The sequence below is a fragment of the Pelophylax lessonae genome, assembly GCF_965119305.1.
Source record: "Pelophylax lessonae genome assembly, chromosome: 5".
In the NCBI taxonomy this organism is placed as follows: domain Eukaryota; kingdom Metazoa; phylum Chordata; class Amphibia; order Anura; family Ranidae; genus Pelophylax; species Pelophylax lessonae.
Window position 1 is genome coordinate 127,881,236 of NC_138772.1, and position 20,933 is coordinate 127,902,168.

Here is a 20,933-nt window from a genome sequence, read left to right on the forward strand (position 1 = left end):
TTGTACATTGATATCATATCCCCCCTCAATCGTCTCTTCTCCAGAGAGAATAAGTTCAGTGCTTGTAGTCTTTCCTCATAGCTGATGCACTCCATTCCCCTAATTATTTTTGTTGCCCTTCTCTGGACTCTCTCCAGTTCCAGCATATCCTTCCTGAGGACCGGTGCCCAGAACTGGACAGTATACTCCACATGTGGCCGGACCAGAGTCTTGTAGAGAGGGAGAATAATCTCTTTATTTCTGGAGTGAATCCCCTTTTTTATACAAGCCAGTATTCTGTTGGCTTTGCTTGCAGCGGCTTGGCATTACATGCCACTGCCAAGCCTCTAGTCGAAACCAGTACCCCCAGGTCCTTTTCCATCTTAGATTAACTTAGAGCTTCTCCCTCTAGTGAGTAGCTTGCTTTCGACACCCAAGTGCATTGCCTTACATTTTTCAACATTAAACCTCATCTGCCATGTAGTTGCCCACCCCATTATTTTGTTCAGGTCCGCTTGTAAGGTTACCACGTCCTGCGTAGAAGATCCTGCTTAGTTTAGTATCATCTGCAAATACCGAGATTGTGCTAGATTTTCCCTCCTCTAGAACGTTTATGAATAAGGATTAGGATAAAGGATAAAGTGCAATGTGCACTTTAGTCATATCAACCAATCACCTTTCATTATCCACTGATGAATTGAATGTATAAAAAGGTTTCCATGGGTTACTGACCGCCATTGCATTGTTAAAAAATATTGAATGCGTCTACACATTTGCATCTCACAAAAGGCCATGCCATGTAGGCACCCGCAAACCTCAGATCAGACATAGCTCTTTGTGAAAATATTGTAAAAAGTTAGAACAGAGTTCTAAAATTCAATTTACAGAAACCCTCTCCCAAAACATTAGTAAAAGGAAAGGGTACCAGGAGAAGCAAAAAAAATAAATAAATAAAAAATTCTTTGTACCACGCGGTATCTAATAAATGCTGAATAAATTATTTAGTAAATTATTGTGTCAGATTGTAAACTTTATATTACTGTGGACTACAGTAAAAATATGTGTGTGCCCAAACAAGATAAATAAACAGCCTCCTCTATTAAATGGTGAAAAGGAGGAGGTTGTATGGAATGCTTTCAGCCATTGTTAAGACTATTTTGCAAACCATGGAAATTGTGAGGTGCGTGATGACAGGGGAGGTGCTGTGTGTAAGCCCCTCACCGAGTACATATTTTGGGTCTAGGGTCCATTAATAGCAAAAAGAAAAACAAAATCTTTCCAAAAACAACTTCAGACCTTAAAACAACAACATTTTTCTATCATCAAGCTATAATTAAATACAGGAAGCCATAACGACCATCACTTCAAAGCAAAGAAATTCAAGTACAATTTAAAAGGGACTTTATAGAATACAGGATAGTTTTTTCAATCCCTAACCCTACTCCTTCTACTATCACGCATCGAAGATTTACATTAAAAAGGTCAGCCTGAACGTGGCCAAAACTCTGTGCTTGCTGCTCACTACTATAATTTCTAAACATAGAAACCCGGCTTCTGTGTTCAGAAGTGACAGGATCCTCCTCTGGGGGCTGCACTGAACCCTACCTGCCCCAAAACAGAACTATGAGAGTATGGAAGGAGCAGGGGACGCACACAGCCACGCTGGTCTGGCGGTGGCATCTCCTAAAGCCTGTGATCGCCCCGCAGCCACACTCTCCTTTTGAGGCAAGCTGTAGATGCTCACATATTAGGTACTGTTAAAGAGGGAAATTTGGGTTTGAGAGGAGAACTCTGTACAGGGAAAGGGGACAATTTGAAGGGGAAAAGCGAGTTTGGCTTAAAGTGGCCAATGATATTGGTGCTCCTGAGCTCCGCACTCTGTGCCCAGCGCCCTCCTGAGCTCCGCACTCTGTGCCCAGCGCCCTCCTGAGCACCGCACTCTGTGCCCAGCGCCCTCCTGAGCACCGCACTCTGTGCCCAGCGCCCTCCTGAGCACCGCACTCTGTGCCCAGCGCCCTCCTGAGCACCGCACTCTGTGCCCAGCGCCCTCCTGAGCACCGCACTCTGTGCCCAGCGCCCTCCTGAGCACCGCACTCTGTGCCCAGCGCCCTCCTGAGCACCGCACTCTGTGCCCAGCGCCCTCCTGAGCACCGCACTCTGTGCCCAGCGCCCTCCTGAGCACCGCACTCTGTGCCCAGCGCCCTCCTGAGCACCGCACTCTGTGCGCAGCGCCCTCCTGAGCACCACACTCAAAAAACCCTAAAAAAAGGTAATAGTATGATCTTCAAAAAATGGAGTAATCAGTATATATATGATTACCTATAGCGCTTGCTTAAAAATGAATACCAGTGTTGATAAATTACATATAAATCCTGTGATATAATGCAAATGATAAATAATTTAAAATGGTGCTGAGGTAAGATTGCAATAAATATAAGATATTGTGATAAAAAAAATATATATATCAAATATATAAAAACAAGTAGTGTAAAATAGTATCAATCGCAGAAATTATCCTTAAAGTTCATGTGCAAAAAATACATTCATGTGCAATTGAGATTTAAGTGCAAATAAAGATTGAAAACACAGATTGTGACTTCTTAGCAAAAAAATGTCCAAAAATAAAGTGATTGGTGCTTCGTGATAGGTTATTCACTCTTTCCCTGTTGCCCCTTCTAGTGTTTCACCGTGAAAAAGATGAAAGACGTCTTCAGAGGTGTCTAGGTGCCTGAAGACGTCTAGCCAATGACGAAACGCGTTAGGTGGCACGCACGTTGTGACGTCACATGAGCTCGGTGGAACGCAAGCCGAAAGTGCCTCGTAGCTCACATGTGTGACAGCTTTTTTACTGTTTCATTTTTAAGCAAGCGCTATAGGTAATCATATATTTATTGATTACTCCATTTTTTTGAGCACTCGCACTTTACTATAGCAGCTGCGAATCACACTCATTTGATTTATTAATTGATTAGGTCTTCACATACTCATAGGTCTCTCCACGTGGCGCGGGAAATATACTTTGTATATTTTACCTTCCAATAGTATAATCTTACTTCCTATGTTACCTAGGCTGTATAAATAGGCCACAAGCAGAAATCCAGTAACCAGCTAATGCGGTCTAGAAAACTGCCATCCTGTTAAAAGACAGAAAAACCACTCCAGTTCTCCTAAAAAGCATGGAAACCCTAATATGAACTTTTCTTAATGGGTTCCTTTTGATCTGTTAAATATACAATTGAAAGAGTTTTATTATATCTGTTTGATAAGTGCAAAAACATAGCTGTTGATCTTTCTAGAAATCTTGGGAACTGATCATTTCCTGTGTTTTCTGCCTCTTTTGCACGGTTATCAATTTATCACTGAACACGGTTTCCTGATAAATCCTGAAAAAAAGAAAACCAACGCAGCCACCACATTTAGGCCCCTTTCACACTTATGCAACGCGATTTTGCAGTGCGATTTTGCCGCGATTTTGAAAGCAATGGCTATGGCTCAAAACGCAATCAAATCGTGGCAAAGTAGTGCAGGAACTACTTTGAAGTCCGTGCGACTTCAAAATGCACTGATGTGAATGGGGCTCATTGAAAATAATGGAAAACGACTTGTCATGCGATTTTGCGGTCCAAAATCGCAGGACAAGTTGCACTAGTGTGAAAGGGGCCTTAAGGACTGATAAGCTGCAATGTAATATTTATTTTCTTGGGTTTAAATACACTTTAAAGAAAACCATGAAACCTACTTTTGCCAGCTCCTATTAAAGTGGCTTATATTCTACTTTTTTTCTGAATGACATTAGAAGGCAAGCCCATTAATAGCTGTAACAAGCAAGCAGCTGGGATATTCAGCTGATCCAGGCTAAAGCTGGCCATACATGGAACGAAATTCAGCCAGTTCTGCAGGGACTAGCCAAATTTCGATCCATGATGACTTCTGTACAACCAGCCTGTCGGGTTTTTCCTGAACAATCAGTGCTGAATGCTATAGCCAGCAACACTGATCATTGTATGAACATGAATCATGTATGGCCTGCCTTATACAATTGTTGTAAATGTCACGGGCAAATCTACCAATTTTATAAAAAATGCGGAGATACCTATTGTTACTTTTAAAATATGTAGAGGAAGTTGGAAGTGTTTTACAGGAAGGGAAGACATTGTAAAAATAAAGCAGCTACAGAACAGGCTTTTTAGTGGTCCTAGAGACACAAATAAAACCCTGTAAAGAGTCTCATGGATGAACAGGAACATGCTACAACTTGTAGTTACTGTATGAGAAGGAGGAATGTTAAACAAAGCATTCTTTGTAATGACTTCTACACACATACAGAAATGCATGCAGCTCACTGCCAGCATTAAACAACTCATTTTTGTTTGCCTAGATTTCTCATATTTCTATGATGCTGGTATGAGAATGTCTCTGCTTGAACACAGGGCTGATTGTGAAGCATGTAAAAGTATTGTGCACAGAGGCCAATAATTCCATATTCTTCTTGCTTTCCTTTAAAAGCATTCCCCAGACACAATCACTCAGGCCTTCTGGTTCACTGCACAAAGTGCTCCTCCAGCAACGCATTCTGTGGTATTTCTGAACAAAGCCATGTGGTTTCCTAAAACATCTCATCATGTGTCCGAGCCTAAGAATTATAATATTAATTTAGAAGCCAATCCAACAATGAATACAGAGTTGGTCAGCACAAAAAATAAAAAAAATAAATAAATAAAAAACAACTAAAAAAGAATACTATAAAAAGCAACTGAATACCGGCCTAAAAATGGGCCAATGCAACTAATATTTTACAGGATTTATACAGCGCCAAAGTTTGCGCATCGCTTTACAACATGAGGGCAGACAGTACAGTTACAATACAACTCAATACAGGCGGAATCAGAGGGTCCTGCCCGTTATAGCTTACAATCTAAATTGTTCTGAACAATTGTTATGCGCAAGAACTAAAAATACAAAAAAGACTGTCTGTACACATCCCTCAAATATCAGCAGCAACAATCTGCCAGCGCAAAAAAAAAAAAAGAAGAAGTTTCACACTTTTAATAGAAAAAATAACCCAAAAATGTGCAGCACTATATGCGTATACACTAGATATAGTGGAAAGTATACATAAAGTTATAATCTAAAATAGATAATCACTCAAATATTAGCACAAAAAGAAGTAAATAAAAATTACAAAAATATATAGGTACAGTCCCAAAGTCCAAACAGGTGCCAAAATAATTGTGTGTGCCCAAGCACTGTTTAAAAAAAAAAAAAAAAAAAAACACGAATCTGCGAATTGTAAATTGCTTTATCAAAAAAAAAAAAAAAAAAAATACTTAGCAATGCAAAATCACAATCTATACCATCTAGACCACAAAAAGGGAAGTAAAGCTATGCAATTTGTAAAATGCATGCCAATGGTACCTATAAAACCGTATCAGTTCCCCATAATGCAAAAAGAAACAATAGAAACACAAGTAGTTAGGTGGTTTAAAACCGTAAAACAAAAATTAAATATATTGCAGCCAATTATTTAGATGTTGTGGCTGCATTAGTTTCCTTTTTTAAGCGATTTCTCCTTCATTCTCACCTGGTAACTGGTTAGGCTCGTTTCCCCACAGGCTTCAGCGTGTATAAGAATACTGTGAACAGCAAGCTTTTACAAAGCATTTGCAGAGCTTTCAGCAAGCCTTTAAAAGTAGCATTCAGCTCCAGTTAATATCTGTTGTACAGAGATCCTAATGGAAGCACTGACTGCCACTTTAAACAAGCTGCTGGCAGGCTTCAGCTTTACTTAAAGCCTGCAGGCAGCTTGTTTAAAGTGACAATTAGCACTCCCATTAGGATCTCTGTAGAACACTTCCAAAAAGGAGCTGAAGGGCCCTTGAAAGCTGCCCGAAGCTTAGAGAAAGCTGCCCGAAGCTTAGAGAAAGCTGCCCGAAGCTTAGAGAAAGCTGTCCGAAGCTTAGAGAAAGCTGTCCGAAGCTTGTTAAAAGCTTTGTAAAACTTTCATAAAAGCTTGCAGCTCATATGCTCTTGGACAAGCTGAAGCTTATGTGAAACAGGCCTACATCTGTTATTTTTTTAAATCCCTTTGAAATATCACACTACATCAAAATATCAGTTAGGGTCCTTTCACACGGAGCAAATCGTTTTTTGATGCGCTCCGGCACTTTTTTTTTTTTTACGGACACGGATGACACTTGTGTCATCTGGTCCGTATGTCCGTTTATCATCCCATCTGTTTGCGGATGATAAACGGAGATAATGCATGTCAATGGGATTGCGGATGTCAGCGGATGACACCGCTGACATCCGTTTTTGTGTTCGTTCCGTTTTTTTAAACGGAAGAAAAATAGGGTTCCGCTCCAAAAAACTGAACTGGTAGGAAAGGACGCAAATCGGATGTTAGCGGATGGTCATCCGCAATCCCACTGACATGCATTATGTCCGTTTTTCATCTGCAAAAAAATGGGATGAAATGTGGACATACGGAGCGCCAGTGTGAAAGGACCCTTAGAGTGTTAAGATAAACAATTCAGCACTGACAGGGGTGCATACAAGGGTCAGCTTTATTAGTTTCTGTAAAATCTTTATCCCACAACTGTTCCTGTAACTGCTTAAAAAGTGTTAGCTGGCGTTCAGCTTTAACTTGTTAGTCAAGTGTATCTAAATTTGTACACCTAACACTACCTTCCCCCCAGATTGACATCGTTGCTGTCCAGAGGCGTCTCCATTGATCCTCCAGTAGAGTGGTTAAAGACAGGTTGTTAATAAAAAGGAAAAAAAGAAAATGAATGCAGCCACCCCATTTAAAGAGGAGCTATGGTAATTGTCAAAAATAAAAGTCAGCAGCTTCAAATACTGCTGCCGACTTTAAAAGAATAGACACTCACCAGCGTCCAGTGCCGTCCTCACCAGTGTCAGTTCAGAGGGGGAAGGGGACCCGAACTTTTACTTAACATTTTGACATTAATACAGTTTAAGGTTTCATTCCAGGGTGTTATGAAATGTAGAATTTTTCATTTAAAGTGGACCTTCACCTTAGATAAACATTTTTCCCACCTCCCTTCCTCTCACATTTAAATAACTTTAATTGTAATTTTTTTTTTTTTTTTAAACCGAATTTACAAACAGAATTTTTGCCTAGGTGAGAATGGTGAGAATGAGGTTTGCCCTTGGCTCGGTTCACACTTGTGAGATGTGGGAACGCTGCGAATATGCAGCGTGATCGCGCATCGCATCCGCACATCTGGCAGTTCACACTGCCATATGCGATACGCAGGGGGTGTCAATTAAATGTTAACAACACCCCCAGTTTGATCGCATATCGCAGTGCGATCTGCAAGTACACACAGAATCGGATCACACAAGTGTGAACCACTGTGTGATCCGATTCTGAGGCGGCTCAAAAAATGCCCCATGTGCGTGTTTGCTGCGGATGCAGTGGGAATTCAGCCCGTGCCTGTACTGATTGACATTTTTAACTTCTGTCTAGGGCAGTGGTGTCCAAACTTTTTTCAAAGAGGGCAAGAGTTGATGAAGTGAACATGTGTGAGGGCCGACCATTTTGCCTGAAATTTTAAATGAAATACAATCATCAGCGCAGTGTCCTTAAATGTAGCCTCGCCAGCGCAGTGCCCATATATGCAGCCTCGCCAGCGCAGTGCCCATACATGCAGCCTCGCCAGCGCAGTGCCCATACATGCAGCCTCGACAGTGCAGTGCCCATAATTGCAGCCTCGCCAGGGCAGTGCCCATAATTGCAGCCTCGTCAGCGCCATTGACACTATCCAAATCACTTTTAAAAAAAGTCCAGGAAGCAGCGCAGAAAGGTAGAAGGGGGCGGGCGGCGCCAAGGAGAAGGAAGGACGCGCTGTCATCGGAAGTCCCGGCGCCTATGATAGACGTCGGCATAGGAGGCGGGACTTCCGATGACAGCGCATCCTTCCTTCTCCTTGGCGCCGCCTGCCCCCTTCTACCTCTCGGCGCTGCTTCCTGGACTTTTTTTTTTTACATCGGCGTATAACACGCACGGTTACTTTTTCCTCCATTTTCAGGAGGAAAAAGTGTGTGTTATACGCCGATAAATACAGTATATATATGAAATAAAAAGCATCAGTGCTTTATGGATGCTTTATGGATAAAATCACAGCTGCTGAGGGAGGCCAGAGGCCCCGCCCCCGAGCCATCGCACCGGCACAGGATATGCGATGTCTCAGAAGGGGCGTTGATCAGCGGTGTCTCTGGGGGCCGTATGAAAGTAAAGGATGGGCCGCAACTGGCCCGCGGGCCGGACTTTGGACATGACTGGTCTAGGGGAATTGTCTGAAAATTTTTCTAGATGAGAAGCTGCACCTATCTTTGCATTTGGTCATTTGACCAGCACACGAGCACCACCCCCCCCCCCCCCCAAACAGGATAAATAAAGCGATCCTATCACTATAATATAATATAGCATAGTATAAAAAAAAAAGAAAAAAATTACACCTTGTAGAACATGATGCAGAATATCTTCCAAACTGGCTGGGTTGGGGTCAAGAGTCAGATCTTTATTTTATATAGTTGCATAGTCCGTTTGGTTGAAATAAAACATAAAAGTCTATCCAGTTCAAGCAACAGAGGGGGAAAAAAAAAAAAAAAACTAAAAAACACACAAAATAGAAAACCTCTATATATACAATCCTATACCTACAGTTGATCCAGAGAAAAGCAAAAAAAAAAACAAAAAAAACACCCAATAAAGATTTATCCAATTTGCTCCGGGGGGGGGGGGGGGGGGCTAATATTTTCCTGATTCCCCTTCATTATCTTAAAGAGCTACAGGTGCTGCTGGTATAGGACACTTTTGTATGTAAGATACCCCATCATGCATAGCCCAACTTCAGCCCCCCATACTGGTCTGTGCTTTCATGGCTGCCCAATGCCAGGCAAGGTTTTACATACCTGGTAGACATGTCCAAAGCTCACTCGGTTTTTGACCAAGGTTTTGAAGCTCATTCAATCTTTGTTCCACCATCCTCTCCCCAGAGATCCTTGGTATGTCTCATTAACACACACCCCCCCCCCCCCCAATTTTACTAAAGCCAAATTCAAATTGGTGACCTATATTTTGTTAGCGGCAAAACAACAAGACTATAGCCAAAGCCTGGAAGAAACCATTTGTTTCCTTTGAGGAAGTCAGCGGGTCAACGGATTCTTTATCAATGAGAAACTGACCAGCATCCTGCTAGACATGCAAAATAAATCCTCCCAGATATGGACCCCCTGGATACAATGTACCCATCTGTCACGGTCCATGGAGAGCTATAACTCCTTATAGTAGTCCAGAAATGGGGCGCTAACTTTGGGCATTCCCGTGCTGACTCCCCTCCCCCTTACTCCACCTCTCTCCCACCTTCCTTCTGTGGACATCCTTCCTTTATCTTTCCTTCTTTCTTATTTCCTTGTTGCAGATCATGTTGGTTATTCAGATGTAATGTCTTGATCTGCTACTGTTTCATGCATTGTAGAAAAATTACCTGGCTCATTGATACCTACTCTAACTTATAGGCTACTAGTTTTGTTTAAGAATATGCTATTAATACTGTTGGATGTTTTTACATTCTTGCTGTCTACTAACTTTTCAATTTCAAAAAGCTCTCTTTTACTATGTTTTGTAACCTATATTTTTTCAATAAAAATCTATTGAAAGTAAAATATCTAGTCCCCCTCTGGTCACTGTCCCGTCACCCTCTAATTTACTAAAGGACAATGTAGTGATACAACTTCCAGAAGGAGGAACCATAGTGACCAATCAGGGACCGAGTATATAATAGCGCTCTTTTTCCTTAGGGCTCTTTCACACGGTCCGCCTCCGTAGGCGGATCCGTGTTGCTCAGCGGGGATCGATCCGCGATCCCCGCTGAGCCGGCAGATGACAGCTCCGTCTCCGCTTGCAGAGCGGAGAGGAAGGTGTCTCAGCACCCGCTGCCCTCTATGGGGGATCGGATGAGAGCGGACCGCCTGTCTGCTCTCATCAGATCCGCTCCGCTCCGATTACTGAACGGATGGAAAAATAGGGTTTCCATCCGTCCAGATTTCACGCACAGGATCGGATGCGGATGGCAGCGGGTGTCAGCGGAGGTTTCTCCGCTGACACCCGCTGCCCCATAGAGCTGCATGGAGGATCCGATCAGATCCGCCTAAAAAACTGACAGGCGAATCTGATCGGATCGCCCGTGTGAAAGAGCCCTTAGTTTCAGTTTTCATAAAACAGTCCCAAGCAGACTGACTACTTACAAGTACATAACAGCCATTTATTTTGAAAGCATGCAAAAATCAATACATTTTAACATTATGCTCAATCGATACGGTCTTAATTTTACCAAGTAACTGGCTACACTTTCTGACGCAGGGGAATACCTTGACTCGGTAAAAGCTTGCAGCACAGCACCGAATTAAGCTTTCATTGATAAATACTTGGACTGTACTTCAAAGCATATGAAACGCCACCAGTCTGTTTCATAGCTCTCAGCAGGAGAAAGAAAACCAGGTCATATATCCTCTGGAGGCTGTAGCTAGGAGGCAGCTGCTTCTAAATTAAAATGTGGTAAGCTAAAGGAATATGGAAGGAAAATGGTTTCTTTATTCAAGCTTTACTTCATTTCACCAACTTTCCTATTTTAAGGCAGTGAAGGAAAGTTCAACTTTTAAAGAAACAAAAATAAATGCATATACAAGCAAACACAAAACGTATGTTTGTTTAAATTGTTTGCATTACATGCAAGTCACTTCCTACTGACAGCTAACAAACAAATACTTTGTGCAATAAAAGAAACAATGGGAATTTTACAATCTCAGCTACGAATAAGAAATTCACCAAAGACAGCAACTGACATTACATTAGCTTTCAGCATTGGGAAGCAGTAGTGATAGGTTTGAGTATGGGGCGGTCGGTGGCAAAAATAGATTAAAAAAAGAAGAAGAAATATTGCTCAAAAGCCTGGCTTCTAAATTTAGTCTACCCCTATGGCCTGTATACGCGACCAGAAAATCATACCAAAATATTGCTTTCGAACAGATTGTCCGATAACCAGTTCTGGACCGGAACAATTTGCCCCCTTAATGACCAGGCCATTTTTTGTGATTCGGCACTGTGTTACTTTAACTGAAAATTGTTGTGCGGCGCTGTACCAAAATAAAATGTATGTCCTTTTTTTCCCACAAATAGAGCTTTCTTTTGGTGCTATTTGATCACCTGTGCGATTTTTATAAAACAAAAAAAAGAGCAAAAATTCTGAAAAAAAAAAAAAATATTTTTCACATTCTGCTATATGACATTACACCCCCCCCCCCCAAAAAAAAATTAAATATCAACATTTTTCATCCTTTTAGGCCAATTTGTATTCTGCTACATGTTTTTGGTCCAAAAAAATTGCATTAAGCATATTTGCATTAAGCGTAATTGCATTAATTGCATTAAGCGTATAACAACAAAGATCCTACCATACTTATAAAAACCAAGAAACCATCACTCCTGTTACATTTGTCGGTTTTGTAAGTAATGTGGGATCTTTGGTATTGTATCCCCTGTTGGGCTGCATCCCTCTAGTTCATGTGTCTCCTTCTCCCCAGCAGGATAGAATACTTTTTACTTGAATGTGAATCATTTTATTATCCTTGTATACAAACCCCTTGCACCCACCTATGCAGCATATTCGTGCTTGAGTTTTTGATTTGTAGATTGAAATTATATGTAACAAGGCATCGGTCATTTGGAAGTCCTGAAGTTTTATTAATGTCAGATATTGTGGTAAGCTCTATATAGCATTATATCTATCATTGATGAAAATCATTTGGTTCAATTTAGGATTGTGTACTGTCCAAACTTTTTTTAAACTTTTCAGCTATTCCCACGGCACCCTTGATGAAGCAGCTGAAGACTGCAACCTCTGTGTCAGCAATTACCCGTGAGAAATACCATTATTCACGCATTTCTGTTTATTTTAATATTTGGTATATGATTAGATTTGTAAATTTTACATGGTGACTATGCATTAGTCTACCACTCATTTTACTCAAATTGAATAAACACATTGTTTTATATAATTGTGTTGTTGACTCTAGTATGATGCCTCAAAAGTCTCTTTATTTCTGAAAGTGATCCTTCAAATGTTGCTTCTATGGTATTTGGGATGTGGCACTATGTATACGCCTATTCCCTGAGATGTGGTCATTTTGCTAATAGTTTCTTAACTTACTGATTAACAATGACCTTGTCTTGTGCACAACTACACACCCATTATGTAATTTTATTTTCCTATAGGTTGCTAAGGAGCTTGAAATGATTTTGTAATGTTCCTTAGTGCCGAATTGAATATTCAGTATTTGGTTTATCACCCAACATCTCTGTCAGTTTTCCTAATTAAATTGCCTTTTGTGAAAATCAATTTATCACAATATCTAAACCGGACGCACATGAACTGGTTAAATAACAGCCTTCAACTTATTTCAACTCAGATTAAAATGTTTTTCTTTCAAAAAGATATCTATTGTTACTGGCAGAAAAATAGGCTTCCTTCCAAGCCAGATGATACGATTGCACATTTATATTTTACTTTCCTCAGGAATTCACACGCCCCCTGTTCGCATCCTGTTATTCACAGACCGCTTCATCTTAGCTCGAGCTATAGTTTGAGCAATAAATAGAGCCAGTCAGTGAGTCCCTGCATCCTAGCCAACAAATTGCAAATCGCTGTATAGTATATACTTACACAGGAGGTTACATAACAAAGTGGTTTCAGGTAATTATTCCTGAGAGATTACGTTTTTTTCTTCAACCTAATGTGAACATCTTGAACACCTTGATTATAAACACAAAAGTCTAACCAACAGTTCCGCCCTACGTTTAAGTTGAACTGCCCATAGTTTTTGGTTCCTGCGCAGGGCAGCTACATTACCTAACAGTGTACATTACTGCAGTTCAACAAGTCATAGGGAAACTGTAAGTGATTTCCTCCACTTCCTTCATATTTCATCTAAGTGTAACATGAGGATGATAAAGGAAATGTTAAAAGAGGTTTACAAATTTAATAGATTGTGTTTGGAGGGGACCTACGGGCATGGTACATGGTTGTAGTTCTATATAACATATCTTCCCGAGTTAAATAGGGTCAGCTGGTAGCAACGGCCTGCTTAGCTCAGGAAGATATGTTATTTTAAACTACAACCATGTAAAAAGCACTTTGGCACCTTTTGGGGGGGGGGGGGGGGGGGGGGAGGTGGGAACGGGTAACTGTTTTAGACATGTAGCCTTAAAAATCCAAAATGTGCAACAAAATAGTGTAGCGCTAACATCAACAGGGTTGACTATAAATCATATAGTACATACAAAGAATATTATATGCAAAAACATGTGCATAATAAAAAAAGTGCATCTATATATAAAAGTCCATTACAGAAATAAATGCAAATCAATAAAACACAAGTCCCAGAGTGGATGATGATAGATGGAAGGCTGATATCCCAAGGAGATGGTTGCATAGACATGTACCCTTCCCTGTTTCAGGTAGATGGCGCTGAGGCGCTGTCCCTCGGAAGTTCGGCTCCCCTCCCCCTTCCCGGGCCAATGAGAAAGCGCACCACACTTTGTGCATGCGCAGTAGGGAACCATCTGTGAAGTCGAAAGGCTTCACTGCCGGTTTCCCTTATGACGAATGCCAGCAGCAGCGCCTGATAGCCGATCCGAAAATTGGCTCGGGTGCCGACATCGCAGGCTCCCTGGACAGGTAGGTGTCTATATATTAAAAGTCAGCAGCTACAGTATTTGTAGTTGCTGACTTTTAATTTTTTTTTTTCCCCAGGCAGAACTCCTCTAAGCAATTTCCATAACAGTTTAAAACTGACCCTGTCACTGATCTAAAGTCTGATCCTTACAAATCGTTTTCTGAAGTCCGATGGGAAGCTGACATTTCCGGGAGTGTCCGCTTTTCTTTTCAACCCCATGTAAAAATGCAAAGTTAAATACAAAAATATATATTAGGAGAAAAAAGGTATTTCCTTTCTTTCCTGATGTTTAATATAGAAAATAAAACATATCAGAACAAATCAGAACTCATATCTTACCTTCAAAAAAGCTCTTGGCCCTGAGGAAACTGACACTTAGCCTGAGCACAGAAAGTTTATCAAGTTTAGATATGATCTCCTGTGGGAAGGGTAAGAGGCTGGCTAATCTGTCAAGTTCGGTATTGAGACGGTCCCTGTGCCTCTTTGACGGGTTTGACTTGACTCCATCAGGCGCTGTTGGCTTGGCCCTACCAAAAAGAAAAAAAAAAAATTATAAATATCTGATCAGTAAGAATACAATACGTTTTACAGAAACCACTACATCTCCCCCTACAGTTTAAGACCCGCATATCTGAATATATATATATATATATATATATATATATATATATATATATATATATATATATATATACACACACACACACACACACACACACACAAATAAATACAGTAGTATGGCATGTAAATGATCTTTTGATTGTACAACCAATTCCAGAAACAAATATATGTAACAGCCATATTGCTTTTAATCTTTGGAATATTAACACATAGAATAAAGCCAATTGTATCATATCCCTGCAAAAAAACAAGCTATCACATGTCTTGTCACATCACAACACACTGGGGCTGACTTAGTACAGGAACAGTGTGTGTTTACCCAGTAAAATGAGTGTTACTAAGCAAGGTTCACTATGAATACCCAATCAAGTGCAAGGGAAATTAAAAAAAAAAAAAAATATTTGCTGACACATGATTGGGTAGTCAAAGTGAACAGAGCTTCACCCAACTTTTCTCAACCCCTTGACACTGACGTAACACAACACATATGCGGCTTCACTGGACTGCGCTTTTAGCCGTAGGGCCGCATATTTCCATATCTGTCTTTGTGCTGGGAGCTCCCAGTGCAGAGCCCGGAGTCTCACCGAGTTCTGGGTCACCTGATCACTGTGATAGCCTCTGACTGGCTACCCCAGTGTTGTCACTGTGAAGCCTGCCCTGTGTTTCTCTCTCACTCTCTGTGAATGGAAAGGAAAGATACATTGAATCTTTCTCTCTCCTTGCAGAGAGAAAAAACAAAAACAAAAGAATAACACTGCATTCACACTGAAGCGGCACGACTGTGAAGTTGCGTGCAGCGCGACTTTGGCACGACTTGCACGGACTTCACAGAATGAATGTCTATGCAAGTCGCTCCGAGGTCGCCCCAAAGTAGTACAGGAACCTTTTTCTAAGTCGGAGCGACTTGTATCGCTCCTATTAGAACGGTTCCCGTACCACACAACGGACCGCGACTTGTCAGGCTGACACGTCGGCCTGACAAGTCGTATTAGTGTGAATGGAGACTAAATAAAAATAAATAAAAAATAACAAAAAATTAAAAAATAAAGAAAAAAACCTAGATCAAGGCTTGATCTAGGTCAGTGCCAAGGTCAAAGCCAGGGACAAAGGTCAGGGTCAGCATATTTTGGGTATTTTTTTTTTTTAAATAGGTTTTGTAATCAGTGTCAGTTATTGTCAGTGTGTTTTAGGTAGGACAAAAAAATGTGCACTATTGTTTCTGGGCTGTACTACAGGAACAAACAACAACTAACATACACATATGTGGTATCGCTGTAATTATTTGAAGCAGGAGAATTTATTTTGGGTTGTTCTTTGGTGGTAGGTTACAGTAGTAACAAAAAAAAAATATACCTAAATTATAAAAAAAAAAAAAAAGATTTTTTTTTTTTTTTTTTACTATTTTGGTCCAGATTTCTTTTAAAAATAAATAAAAAGAACAGGAGATATCCATTACCATTTACCACCAAATAAAAACACCCAATTTGTTCTGAAAAAAAAAAGGTAAAATTCAGGATACACAAAAGTAGTTGTGATGATATGTACAGTTTTACTAACACATGTCAAAGTTGCAAAATTGTGCTTAGGCATTACTATTTGTTTTACCCTTCGGCGTGAAGGGGTTAATGAACAGTCTCCGTTTCAGGGTTTCATAAGCACTTGCCGACCGCCGCAAGTATATATACTGCGGCGGTCAGCCCCGTGCAGGCAAAGTGACGTACCAGTACGTCACTAGCCTGTGAGCCAATAGGGGGCGAGCGCGCACCGCCGGGGGCGCGCTCCCGCCCCCGCTCGTTCATGGACCTCCCCACATGAGTGACCGGCATACCCGATGTCCGCCGGTCACTCGCGATCGTCAGTTACAGAGGGAGAAAGGCAGGCGGCTAGTGTAAACAAAGCCGTCTGTCACTCTCCCTTGTGTAACAGTAGAGATCATACGGTCCTGCTATGTAGAACTGTTGATCTCTGCTGTTACATGAACAGCCACATCCCTGCACAGTAAGAAGCATGCCCCTAGGGACACACTTAACCCCTCCTTCTCAAATAAAGTTAACCCCTTCCCTGCCAGTGTCATTTTTACAGTAACAGTGCATATGTATAGCACTGATTACTGTAGTAATGTCACCGGTAACCCCAAAAGTGTCAAAGGGTCCGATCTGTCCGCCGCAATGTCGCAGTCCCGCAAAAAAAAAAACGCAGATCGCCGCCATTACTCGTTAAAAAAAAACAACAAAAATGACAGAAATCTTTCCCTTAGTTAGTATACGCAATAACTTTTGCGCAAACCAATCAAAATACGCTTATTGCGATTTTTTTTACTAAACATATGTAGCCGAAGAGGACAGAGGAGGACGCAGAAGAGGATCGCGCTGGCTTCAGCTGCCCACACCTGAGATGGCAGCGCTGGACAATACATTTTCAAGGTAAGTATTTCTTCTAAAAGGTAAGTGCAACCCGGGACAGTTCAGAGGCTATCCATTGTGGAATGTACTAGCCCTGACTGTCCCGGGGGTATTTTTATGTATTTTTTTTTGTTTTAGGTGGAACTCCGCTTTAAGTGGCTAAAGTACACCTTCCATAAAAAAAAAAATATTCAAAAATACAAATTTATACACCACATCAATTTTGATTCACCACTTTGATTTTAGGTTTTAAAAACATAGAGAATCCGGTTTCAATTTGTCAAAAACCTAGTCCTGTACCTCCATACATTTGTTTCCACACACCCAACGAGTATGTATAGTGCTGGTTAAGAACCCCACTTTTTATACTCCTATAAAAAAAAAAAAAAAAAAAACAACCCGTCTGAACAGGTGATTGAACAAATACTGGCCAAGAGAAAAGCAGACACTTAGAAGAAATATATTGAATATTCAGGAATGCAGCACCATCAGGATATAAATGTAAAGGAGCTTCCATTTATAGAAGAATAGGAACTACTGCTACTTGTTACTTCAACTTGTGTGCATAGTCTCCCCTCTATAACTGGACCCTGTCCGAACACCCAGGAACACTAAACATTTTGTTGTCTAAAGCCCCGTACGCACGTACCGATTGTCGGCCGATGACCGATCGGCCGATTGTAGGCTTGTTAGTATGATGCTTCCGACAGCCGACAGCGCATTTTCGGGCGAACAGAATCTGTCGTGCAGACTTTAAAATATTTGTTGGCCGTCACCAGAACGGCCGATTGTTTGCCAGTCAGTACAGAATTTGGCCAACAAACAGCAGATTAGCAAGACTGGGCATGCTCAGAGAAGAAAAAACACACGGAAAGTTAACCATCACATGACATCACTTCTGCAGTCGGCTGTTGTTGGCCGACAAAATTCGTGTGCAGTCTTTAGCACTTTTCAGCCGACAGGACAGCACCGGACAAAAGACGGCCGATCGTTCGGCCGACATTCGGTACGTGTGAACGGGGCTTTAGTCTAGGTTTCCCAGTATTGTAGGTCAAGTATACACCTTCCCGGCCTCATAGAAACCCAGTATTGTAGGTCAAGTATACACCTTCCCGGCCTCATAGAAACACAATCAGACACAAACAAAATCATTTTTTCATCATTTTAGTGCCGGTTCACACTAGGGCGACCTGTGAGGCGACCTGGTCGCCTCACAGGTCGCCTCCCATAGGGAAGCTGCGGACCCGTTCTAATAGGAGCGACACAAGACACAAGTCGCTCCGAAGCTTCTTTGGGGCGACCCGGAGGCGACCGCCATAGACTTCAATGTTATGAAGTCCGTGGCACCGCTCCGAGGTAGCGGCGCGCTGCTCGCACCGCGACCTCTGAGGTCGCGGTGCGAAGTAGTGTCGCCCCTATGTGAACGGGGGCTTAGGCCAACTTGTATTCCGCTACATATTTTCAGTAAAAACAAATCCTAATAAGTGTATATTGAATGGTTTGCACAAAAGTTATCGCGTCTACAAACTAGGGGAAAGATTTATGTCATTCTTTTTTTTTTTTTTTTTACTAGTAATGGCGGGATCAGCAATTTTTAGTGGGACTGCGACATTGCGGCGGACAGGTCGGACAGGGGACCAGTAACATTATTACAGTAATCAGTGCTAAAAATATGCACTATTACTGTACTAATGACACTGGCAGGGAGGGGGTTAACACCAGAGGCGATCAAAGGGTTAAATGTGTCCCTAGGGGGTGCTTTCTAAATGTGGGGGGGGGGGGTGGCCTTGCTGAATGAACACAGAGACCTGTGTTCCTAAATAAGAGGAACACAGGATCCCTGTGTTCATAACTGACACAGCGGTCTGCCGTGTTTACAATGGCAGACCGCCGTTCTGTCTCCATGGGGAGTGACCGTGGAAACGTGGCACCAATCGGGGCCGCCGGACCGCTGATTGGCTCCCCCTGTAGCCAATGGGCACGCACTCGGTGCCTGCAAAGCGATAAACAGGTACATAGTTTCACAGGACGGAGCCGACCTGCCGCAGTAGAACTACGGTGGCTGGTCGGCAAGAGATTAAAGCAGAAGTCCACCCTAACACTAAAATCTCTAAATCTACAGGCATCCACGTTCTAAGACTAACCTACCTAGCCCTGTAAGAAGGAAAATCAGTATAAATACCTGTTTTTTTATTTAAGCTTCCCCAGTCCGAACTCCAGCGGAAGAAGCTCTCCTGAGGAGACAGCCAACAAGGGCTAGGAAATGAATGGGAAGGGACATCATCCATAGAACTACTATGGGGCTTCCATTGTCGGCTGCCTCCTCTGCACCCGTCTTCATATTGAGGCCGCCGCTGACAGCTCAGCGTGAGACCAGAACGAATCGGCTATAAAAAAATGCATAGTGTTTCTTCTTTACAGGGCTAGATACAGTATCTCACAAAAGTGAGTACACCCCTCACATTTTTGTATATATTTTATCTTTTCATGTGCAACACTGAAGAAATTACACTTTGCAACAATGTAAAGTAGTGAGCGTACAGCTTGTATAACAGTGTAAATTTGCAGTCCCCTCAAAATAACACACAGCCATTAATGTTTAAACCGCTGGTAACAAAAGTGAGTACCCCCACTAACTAAAAATGTCCAAATTGGGCCCACAGTGTCAATATTTTGTGTGGCCACCATCATTTTCCAGCACTGCCTTCTTGGGCATGGAGTTCACCAGAGCTTCACAGGTTGCCACTGGAGTCCTCTTCCACTCCTCCATGACGACATCACAGAGCTGGTGGATGTTCGAGACCTTGCACGCCTCCACCTTCTGTTTGAGGATGCCTCACAAATGCTCAATAGGGTTTAGGTCTGGAGACATGCTTAACCAGTCCATCACCTTTACCCTCAGCATCTTTAGCAAGCCAGTGGTCACCTTGGAGATGTGTTTGGGGTCGTTATTGTGGACTATTGCCCTGCGGCCCAGTCTCTAAAGGGAGGGGATCATGCTCTGCTTCATTATGTCACAGTACATGTTGGCATTCATGGTTCCCTCAATGAACTGTAGCTCCCCAGTGCCGGCAGCACTCATGCAGTTCCAGACCATGACACTCCCACCACCATGCTTGACTGTAGGCAAGACACACTTGTCTTTGTACTCCTCACCTGGTTGTTGCCACACACGCTTGACACCATCTGAACCAAATAAGTTTATCTTGGTCTCATCAGACCACAGGACATGGTTCCAGTAATTCATGGCCTTAGTCTGCTCGTCTTTGCGGAATTTCTTGTGCATCATCTTTATAAGAGGCTTCCTTCTGGGACGACAGCAATGCAGACCAATTTAATGCAGTGTGCGGCGTATGGTGTGAGCACTGACAGGCTGACCTCCCACCCCACTAACGAGTCACATGACACCGGGGAGGGAAAATGGCTATATGGGTCCAATTTGGACATTTCCACTAAGGGGTGTTGCCAGCGGTTTAGACATTAATGGCTGTGTGTTGAGTTATTTTGAGGGGACAGCAAATGTACACGGTTCTACAAGCTGTACACTCACTACTTTTACTTCGTAGCAAAGTGTAATTTCTTCAGTGTTGTCACATGAAAAGATATACTAAAATATTTACAAAAATGTGAGGGGTGTACTCACTTTTGTGAGATACTGTAGGTTAGTCTTAAAAAGTGGATGCCTGTAAATTTAGAGATTTTAGTGTTAGGGCTCTTTCACACAGTCCGCCTTCGTAGGCGGATCAGTGCTGCTCAGCGGGGATCGATCCGCGATCCCCGCTGAGCCGGCGGATGACAGCTCCGTCTCCGCTTGCAGTGCGGAGAGTGAGGTGTCACAGCCCCCGCTGCTCTCTATGGGGAATCGGATGAGAGCGGACCGCCTGTCCACTCTCATCCGATCCGATCCCCAGGACGGATGGAAAATAGGGTTTCCATCCGTCCGGATTTCACGGACAGGATCGTATGCGGATGGCAGCGGGTGTCAGCGGACATGTCACCGCTGACATCCGCTGCTCCATAGGGCTGAATGGGGCATCCGATCAGATCCGCCTAAAAAACTGACAGGCGGATCTGATCGGACCGTCCGTGTGAAAGAGCCCTTAGGGTGCACTTTAAGTACATAAATCCGTGTTAACTTGGCTTAGCAGACATAGGTCCTCATATCAATTGTCC

At 42.3% G+C, this 20,933-nt stretch overlaps 1 protein-coding gene across 2 annotated transcripts in view; it reads right to left on the reverse strand.

Annotated features, from left to right (window-relative positions):
- AHR (aryl hydrocarbon receptor) overlaps positions 1–20,933 on the reverse strand; it is a 214,296-nt gene that overhangs the window by 140,097 nt on the left and 53,266 nt on the right. For both annotated transcript variants that reach the window (XM_082258401.1, XM_082258400.1), the window contains exon 2: positions 14,077–14,264. In XM_082258401.1, coding sequence (XP_082114527.1) covers positions 14,077–14,264 — 188 coding nt within the window. The remainder of the gene's footprint in view (positions 1–14,076; positions 14,265–20,933) is intronic.